The 9,976-nt window shown below is 38.0% G+C and overlaps 2 protein-coding genes across 2 annotated transcripts; both read left to right on the forward strand.

The window, feature by feature from the left end:
* The first annotated feature begins 335 nt into the window (after nt 1-335).
* Nucleotides 336-6,812, forward strand: LOC140172497 (uncharacterized). The gene is made up of 3 exons (XM_072195643.1): nt 336-565; nt 983-1,057; nt 6,755-6,812. The coding sequence occupies exons 1-3, from the start codon at nt 336-338 to the stop codon at nt 6,810-6,812; spliced, it is 363 nt and encodes a 120-aa protein (XP_072051744.1).
* Nucleotides 6,813-8,791: 1,979 nt separating this feature from the next.
* On the forward strand, nt 8,792-9,772 carry LOC140172498 (trace amine-associated receptor 9-like). The gene has a single exon (XM_072195644.1). The coding sequence runs from the start codon at nt 8,792-8,794 to the stop codon at nt 9,770-9,772; it is 981 nt and encodes a 326-aa protein (XP_072051745.1).
* Nucleotides 9,773-9,976: the final 204 nt, after the last annotated feature.

Consider the following 9,976-nt stretch of genomic DNA (forward strand, 5'->3'; position numbering starts at 1 on the left):
CCAAAAGGTGTGAATGTGCATCCGTCTGCAAAATTTCATTTTAAAATCATATTGAACAAGCGAGATTCTTCATCATGATTTCTAGTGAAAATGATACAGTAACCATGGTAACTACTCCGTATATCAATCGTGTCATTCGATCCTGTTGTATGACAATTGTTTCATTACTGATCGTATTTGGCAATGCCTTCTGTTTACTCGTTCTTCGACGGACACACAATATCGGCTTGAGAGATACGACAAAGATTTTCCTGATATCACTAACCTGCGCTGATCTTTCCTTGGGAATATTTGGTGCGATTCCCATAACAATATCCGCAGGACTGGGATATTCCATGGATAGTTTATCAACACCTATTTCATTTTGCCTGTTACATGCATCTGCGGTTCATTCTCTGTCACTTGTAAGTTGCGTGTCATTGTTTGCTATAACAGTTGAAAGATATATCTCAGTGGTTTATCCCCTGCGGTATCCATTGCTTGTTACTGTGCGCCGTTCCAAGATTGTAACACTACTTTTATGGATATTCTTATGTGTGTTTTTGTTGCTAGACAATACGTTACCGTATATTTTATTTCCATCGGCAAAAGATTTGACTATGGATCCAGATTATCTCGTATGTTTTCCATCACTGTCGGAACGGCAACATACAAATATGATTCAAGGTTTCTTCTGGACAACAGTCATTTGTAGTTTTACACCATTCCTAAATGTTGTATTCATGTATACCAGGATGCTACATATTGCCAGACGTCACATAATTGCTCAATCAAAGGGACGAAACTCCCACAATAAGATTGCTTCTGTTGCCGCAAAAAGACAAGTGGCTTCTGAACGGAGAGCAGTTGTAACTTTTTTTATTGTAACAACCGCGAGTATCATTGCATGGTCGCCCTTTTGTTCAGTAATGTTTTCAGAACTCGTTCTGCTACATATTGTTGAACCTTACTGGAAATTCCTTTCCATTCTTTTCCTCCTTAGTGGTAGCTGGTTTAATGTTGTCATATATTACATTAGGAATGAACGATTTCGTACAACAGCGAAGCAAATATTTTCATCCATTTTATGCCCGATTTTATGAAACTGTTTAAATGGGTGAGGAACTACATTGCTATGTCGCAGGATCCTCTTATATTTGATCATGAAATGGATAACTGACAGAGTTGTAGATTTTTCTGAAGTCACTGTAAATAATAAGTAATCATTACCTGTTCCAATTAAATTTACACCACCTCATCATGCAAATTGCTCTAGGTCGGGACTAAGCAAATATTCACTGGAGGGACATAACATGACTATCATATTCGCCTTTCATAAAGTAGTAACATACTACAGTAAGCCAAAGAATTAAGGTACCAGTTATGTTCACCCCTGTATATCCTAAACAAAGACAAATATGTCAAAATTCAAACAAGAAGCCAATACCTGTTCTCTTCAGCTTTGATTGAAGACCTTATTTGTTTTGATGTTTTTGAGAATTAAAGAAACAGTGATCTAAAAGCTAAACGAAATCAAACTTTGCACTTTTGTGTTCTAATCAATAAAAGCACGTCGCTTGTTTTAACGTGCTAATCAATGGAAGCACGTCGCTCTTGATCACGAAAGCTTTGTGTACAAATGTAATGGAGCAAACTGCAGCTTTTGAATTTGCATCTTACTTGCGTTTTTTGATCGTCGTGTCTTTATTTTTCAACGACTTCAACGAATGAGGTCTTAAATTCGAGCTAACAGATGCAGCTATTGGCGGCTGGTTCCAATTATGACATATCTGTCTTTGGTTAGGATATACAGGGGTGAACATAACTGGTACCTTAATTATTTTGCTTACTGTATAATAGATTCCATAATACCTACAGTACCTTACAGTACACCAAATTTCCAGGACAATCATATAACGAGGTGTCACTGGAGGTGGAATAGATAATATGTGAGCAAACATAATCATGGACGTTATTTGTAGTCAGAGGCAGAAATTACAGAGGAAGGTGTTTTTACATGTTTGAAGTAAGAGAAAACTTTTGTGATTTTGTATGCACAGTTTACAGATTTTCACTGATCACTGTGGTCTTTATCATTCTATAAACCATTTAGGAATTACGAGGGGCGGTCAATAAGTTCGTAGAACAAGGTACTTGAAAGAGTACTAGCCAATTTCTTTCTATCTCTCCCTTGAGCATGGTCAATACATACCTTAATGTACCCGTCGCAATTTTTTTGAAACCTTCTATGTCAACAAAATGGAAGTCTTCCGATAGCTCCTTGAGCCACTCTTCAGTGAAGGCTCACCAGCATTGGTCACCAGCAAACCTGGTATTATGAAGGTAGGACTTAAAATTCTAAAATAGGTTTCACTAACTGAAGGCCATGCCTGAACCACAATATGGTTAGTTTAATTAACTGACCCCTCTGTCGTGAATGGCAGCTTGGCAAACTAAGAATAGCGTACAGGACACAATCCTAAAACAGCCACATTCCTACCATCAACCTTCTTCACACGATGGCTTGCCTCAATTTTGCTATAAAAATTGTATGATATATGCCTATAATTGTACTTTCATTTGGCAAATGATCTGTCATCAAGACTATCCCTGGATCTCAGAAACAGCGATGAAGACCTTGCACTACGGTGACCGAATGATGATCTTCTTAGGGGTGTGAGATCCAGGTGCTTCCACTAAATTCACTCATAATTCCAGTGATTAATGTATGCCTTATCAGTTATCACCTTTAGCCACATATAGATTAAACTTGCCTTGGTCCTCATTTTAAGTGTATAGAAGGTGTGGACCTGAATATGTCAACTGGTATCAATTTTGTACATGAAGATTCCGGGACCCCATCTAGAATACACACTGGGATACCCAAATGTTAATGGATTAATATTGAAAACACATTCATCAGAGTTGTCATATTTTGTGGCTATCTCATCTTTCTTATTTGGCTCTTTATTCTTTATCAATGCCACTGTACCAGCGCGTATATCATTAGTGGTGACGTCAGCAAGTCTTTTGGACCTTGGATGATCTTCAAGGACGCTTATTCCATTCTTGAACTCTAAGAACCATTTCGTTGCTGTTGAATACCAAGGACTTCATTGCCATTTACAACAACTGTACATTGTTAAAGTTTATTTGAGTTTTCACCACCGTCGGGAGAAATTTCCATGATGACCCTGCATTCACTTCTGGTAGTACCTGTGAATTCATGGAGGTAGGCTTCCTCTGAAGAGTGTCCTGCCCATATACAGTGATGCAAAAATATAATATCTTTGCAGTCATGTTTTGAAGGAACAAGCTTTCAAATGAGACCAAATTCAATACCGTGCGACAAAGTAACATACCGAGTTCTACGAACTTTTTGACCGGCCCTCGTAAGGCCAATATTATTATACAGGAGTATTTCAAGCGAACTTATTTTACAAAGACACTGTGAGGTCGCACACTTGTACCGTCATGCACCAGCCTTCCCGATTGAAGTTCCATATCCAAAAATATAATATGGATGAAAATATGTACCTGAGCCTCAACCTCCCCCTAATTCTCATCAAATTTGAACGGTCTACCCTGGCTACCCTATATTCGGATAAGATGGTAGGATGCGATTTTCTCCAATAGCGCTAAAAACAGGTGTCAAAGTCCAGGTAGCGACAGATGCGGGTGATCTGAGATGTGTGTTCAAACTGCCACAGATGTCATGTGAGTGTCAAGATGACTCCAAGATTCCGTACCGTCTCTGAAGGGTGAATAATGTCAGAACCAACTTGTAAACTAGCCGGTGGTATGCGCTGCTTGTTGTGAGGAGATATCGCAATTGAAAACTATGTTTTATCATTATTTAACTACTTGAGCATATTTGCAGACATCCATGCATAGCGTCATCATCCCGATATCATTGTGTCAGAACACGGTTGTTTGATGTATATAGAATTGGCTTCTTTTTTTAACTAAACGCACACTATAGATGGCGCTATTTATCCTAAATCATATTTCTTTATTTGCAAGGGATAGGTGATTAATACTGCTATTTAAACAGATGGAATAGGTGAAACAAGCAACAAGGAAATTTTATAAACATGTTTTATCAAACAGTAAAAGGAATTATTTGTATTAAAAGGTTGAAAGAGTAATTTCCAGTTACTAAATATCGCCAATTTTGTCATTAATAGATATATTTTATATCCGAAAAAGCTTTAAAATATGCTATAAAAGTGAATTTTGTAAAAGAGTGAAAATTAAAGTTGAGAATGACTCAAAGGCATCTGTATACATCAGCATGATATCACTTTTAGCCGGTTTAAGCCTAAAATTTGGTTGTACATGATGTTTTGTTTGAAAAACTTATAAATGATCCCATCAAACAACTGTGAGAAACTGCCATGCTAGTAGGTCAATTCCACTAGTTCTTCAACATTCACGCATGGCGAGTTTGTTCCACCATGTTTGACAGTTTCGAGGGGCCGAAGGACTCAGGCTTACCGCAACAATAGGATTTTGACTCTAGAACTGGAAAAACAAGTTGTGAAATGGCGCTTGGTTTTAGCCAGTGAGATAGACCTCCTTTTGTTGCATTGGAAAAACGAGCTACGTTATTGGTCAAATTCCAAACGCTCAACGACGGAGTATAAATTCAGCTTATTTTCTAACGAAGTAGCGTCTGGCGGTGTATATTGTAGAGCCACGTGATTTGCTGCAGGGCGTATTTCTATTGGCTAGTTTTACAACGACAGGAAAAAATCAGGAGGGGCGGGTAGTATCTACCCCTAGTTTGTTAAATATGTACCGAACTTTGATGTTAATTAAAGTCTCGTATCTTTTATGCATGGGGCGAAGTTTTTTTTTAATAACTATTAACTATTGAGCAATTATCGATTCTCGTGCTTCTGATTACTTTTTGAATACCAAGGAAACCACTTGGAATTGACAACATCATCACATCCACAACATGTTCAACTATCAGGGCACAGTTCTTAAACCCCAATGCATTTGTACAATCATTGAATGACCTTTGCAAATTTGAGTACAGAAACTCATACTCTGCAACTTGAGGTCAATTTTGCACTATGATGAACTATGCCATTGAGATGAGGCCATTGTGGTCCATAGTGATACACTACTCATTCAAAGACAACTTTTCGCAGCTACGTATCAGACTCCGATCTCATCATGATTTCGAGTGAAAATGATACGGTAACCATGGTAACTACTCCGTATATAAATCGTGTCATTCGATCCTGTTGTATGACTATTGTTTCAATACTGATCGTCTTAGGCAATACCTTCTGCCTGCTCGTTCTTCGACAGACAAACAATATCGGCTTGAGAGATACGACGAAGATTGTCCTGATATCACTAGCCTGCGCTGATCTTTCCTTGGGAATCTTTGGAGCGATTCCAGTGACAATATCCGCAGGACTGGGATATTTCCCTGATACTTACATATCAACACCTATTTCATTTTGTCCCTTACATGCGTCAGCTGTTCATTCGCTGTCACTTGCTAGTTGCTTGTCATTGTTTGCTGTAACCATTGAAAGATATATCTCTGTGGTTTACCCACTGCGGTTTCCATTGATTGTAACTATCCGACGTACCAAAATCGTGGTGATATTTGTATGGACCTTTATATGCGCGTTTTTCTTTGTAGGCATTATGATACCTTACATTTTGCCTCTATCGGTAAGGAATTTGAATATGGATCCAGATTATCTTGCGTGTTTCCCGGCATTGTCGGAACGTCAAGATTCCAGTACCATCCAAGGTTTCTTTTGGATAACAGTCATTTGTGGTTTTACACCCATCCTGAATGTTGTTTTCATGTATACTAGGATGTTACATATTGCTAGACGTCGCATTATTTATACTTCAACAAGAAAATCTTCCCGAAATGAGATTGCTGATGTGACCACAAAAAGACAGCTGGCTTCTGATCGAAGGGCAGTTGTAACCTTTCTTATTATAACTACCGCGAGTATCATTGCATGGTTGCCCTTTACGTCAGTGGTATTTATAGAACTCATACTGCTTTATATTGCTGAACCTTACTGGAAATTCATTTCCATTCTTTTTCTCTTCAGTGGGAGCTGGTTTAATGTTGTAATATATTACATACGGAATAAAAGATTTCGTACAACAGGACAACAAATACTTTCTTCCATTTTATGATTTATAAATACTTTGGTGGGGTCGGAAGGGTATGTTCTGTGGGGTCTGTTTTTTTTCAGTCTGACTGAGCCTTAAAAGCTTTAAAAATGTGAAATATAGCGTGAGAGGGAAAGTTTTACGGGCGTTCCACGCGCAATGGTTACATTATTTTTTTTGCATTAGTACCAGGTTAAGATTATGTCCTCCTGAATATTCTTATCTTTGCCCCTGACACCCGACACCTGGTACGTCACTGGTGCTAAACCAACAGTAATGCTTACTATACATTACATTAGACCATAGTGTCGTTAGTCCTATATTGTTTCCTTCTCAGTGAGATGGAGGGTTCTATCTTACAGTAATTTCTTTTGATGTGCAAGTGCCAACCAGATTCTCCCACCCCCACCTCCGCCAAATTATTTATGAACACCCCATGATAACAGAAATAACAAATCCTGGGGAAATAAGTATAATAGCAAAACTAATATTGACGTTTATGTCTCGCATTATTGATATATAATACCGAACCAAGCAGGTCCGCACACTTATAGTAATTGGTTATCGATTTAGCCTCACGTTTTGCCAATTTAGTTATCACTACTTTATTAGTAACAAATTTTAAGATAAAATATTTTGACGAATGTCAGTACTCCGTCAAAAGGATGCATTAAGATTGTAAATGTGAAAGACCTAATGTCCCTTCTCCTGAAAGTTACAAGGAGACTAAATTGACTTTTTCGGTAAATCCTATAAGCCTTTGCGATTAGACCTGAGATGTCGTCATTTGACGTCACGCCGATGCGCACATTGTTTAGTAAACATCGCTACTGCGCATTTCAAAGCCGTGAAGTGCGCAATAACGATGTGCGCATCGGCATGACGACATCTCAGGTCTACACGGAAAGGCTCAAATCATGGATTTTACCTATGGTGGGCTTCACCAACCCCTCCTTTCTATCCTTTTATGACGATCGGCCTTACCCTTGTATAAAAAAAAGCGCAGTGATTTGTAGTGCGCTACGCACAGGTACAACGCCTAGACGTTGATCCACAAGCCTCAGCACACTTTACAGGTTGTCGCTGACCACTACGGCCCCACATCATTCCATAAACCATTTAACAACAAATCAGGGACTTTGCTGCTACAAGAGCGCACACCCTAGACATTTTAATAACCAACGCAACCAGGATCAGCTCCCCGAGTTTCGTACGGGTTACAACGAGACAACTAGCAGTAAGTTCCTTGTCCAGGGGAATTTCAAGCTAACTCAATTTTCCACGAGAGCATACTAGGCACCGCCAGGGTTCAAACCCGCAATCTCTCGCACCATAGTCGAACGCCTTAACGATTGAGCTAACTTGACTGCTAAGGTGGTGGGTTAAAATATTTCACTAAATGTAATGGATACATCTACGATTAGTTTACGTCATTTGAATTTAAATACGAGTGTTTAGTGTTAAATCATGACATACAGGTTGTATCAAAATGATTGGTACCATCAATTTTCAGTGAATATGGACCAGACTACCACATCAACAGGCAACATAAGATTCATTTAATTTGTAGATAAATGTTGTAAAAGGACGTAAAATCTAAATTATGAAAATTTTCAATATGATCTAATGTTGCATTTTGAGGCTGCAGGCTTGCCAATAAACATGAAAACTGGTAGGTACCAATCATATTGATAGAGCCTGTACATCTCATACATGCTAATGATAATGCTAAACATAATTGCTTACTTGGTTTGTGTGAATAGACATTTGACCTTTAGTAACCGCTTGTGAATTTATGAATTGAGAATAAAAAAATAAACTAATGGGTTTTGCTGGTCTACTTTTATGACTAATTATTTCATACATCTATAGTGAAATATTTTGCCGAGTCATTGCAATATTGTACTCCAGCAAAACATGTCAAAATACTTATTGAAGTGTTAGTAATATTACCAAAAGGTCACACACACGTTAGAAAAGGCGAAGGAAAAAACGAGAGACACCCGCTTATTTTCGAAAGTAACCATGGTAATGCTGGACTATTTGATATCATATTTTGTATAATTAAAACGAAACCTAAACGCTAGTCAGGCCTGAAGCAGATTTCGTTTTATGACTTCATCAAATGAACACACTTTAAAAGAACTTGCTTCATACTGCCATTATGCACTGCTTACCAGATATAGTAATGAAAAAAATGACTGACTTTGTTTGTATGTGTTGAAATCTAAAATTGGTAAATATTGTAATCATTGATTTTATAGATGTGAAAAGGGCCGGTGGCCTATATTTACAATGTAATAAAACTCTCCTTTTGGGGAGGCTGAACTGAACTGAACTGAAGCAGATGACCATTGGGAAACCAGGAATAAAATTTGGAATCATAACTACGTGAAAACTACGAAATGTCATGTTAATCAAAGTCTCGTATCTTATTTATGATGCAAAGTATTCGTGCTAGTAATTACTTGGCTATCACCAAGGAGACCATTTGGTATGCTAAACATCTCATTCAAACACAAACTTCCGATACTTTTATAGCAAAAAGCTCTGCGTTCATGTACATGAGGTTGTAAATATTTTTATCTCAAAATCATACTTCGAAGAAGCGGGATATCTCATGATGATCTCTAGTGAAAATGATACAGTAACCATGGTTACTACTCCGTATATAAATCGTGTCATTCGATCTTGTTGTATGACCATTGTTTCACTACTGATCGTCTTTGGAAATGCCTTCTGCCTACTCGTTCTTCGACGGACAAACAATATCGGCTTGAGAGATACGACGAAGATTTTCCTGATATCACTAACCTGCGCTGATCTTTCCTTGGGAATCTTTGGAGCGATTCCAGTAACGATATCCGCAGGACTAGGATATTTCCCAGATACTTACATATCAACACCTGTTTCATTTTGTACCTTACATGCATCAGCAGTTCACTCGCTGTCACTTATAAGTTGCTTGTCATTGTTTGTGGTGACAGTTGAAAGATATATCTCTGTGGTTTCTCCCTTGCGGTATCCACTGATTGTCACTGTCCGACGTACCAAAATCGTGGTGATATTTTTATGGACATTTATTTGCATGTTCTTCTTTGTAGGCATTATTGTACCTTACATCACAGTCCTTCAATACATTTTCCCTCTATCTTTAAGGTATATGGACCCAGATTATCTCATATGTTTCCCATCACTGTCGGAGCGGCAAGATTCGAATATCACTCAAGGTTTTTTCTGGATAACTGTCATTTGTGGTTTTACACCAATCTTAAATGTTGTATTCATGTATACTAGGATGTTACATATTGCTAGACGGCGCATAATTAATACTTCAAAGAGAAAAACTTCAAGCAATGAGATTGCTGATGTGATCGCAAAAAGACAACTGGCTTCTGAGCGGAGGGCAGTTTTAACTTTTCTTATTATAACTACCGCGAGTATCGTTGCATGGTTACCCTTTACGGCAGTGGTATTTGTAGAACTCATACTGCTTTATATTGCTGAACCTTACTGGAAATTCCTTTCCATTCTTTTTCTCTTCAGTGGGAGCTGGTTTAATGTTGTGATATATTACATTCGGAATAAAAGATTTCGTACAACGGCGAAGCAAATACTTTCATCCATTCTATAAAAGCGTTTTATACCGCATTGTTATTATATATTTCATCAAGAAATGGATTGACGGATATATTTTTAAATTGCTAGAATTTATTTCATCTGTAGCATTTTTGTAATACGTCAAACGAAGGGGAGAGGGAAGTTTCAACAGCCCTGTACATGTTCGCTAAAAACGTCTGATGTCTATGATTTTGGTACCGATGAGTAGGTATGCGTC

This window comes from Amphiura filiformis, chromosome 16, assembly GCF_039555335.1.
Source record: "Amphiura filiformis chromosome 16, Afil_fr2py, whole genome shotgun sequence".
NCBI classification, from domain to species: domain Eukaryota; kingdom Metazoa; phylum Echinodermata; class Ophiuroidea; order Amphilepidida; family Amphiuridae; genus Amphiura; species Amphiura filiformis.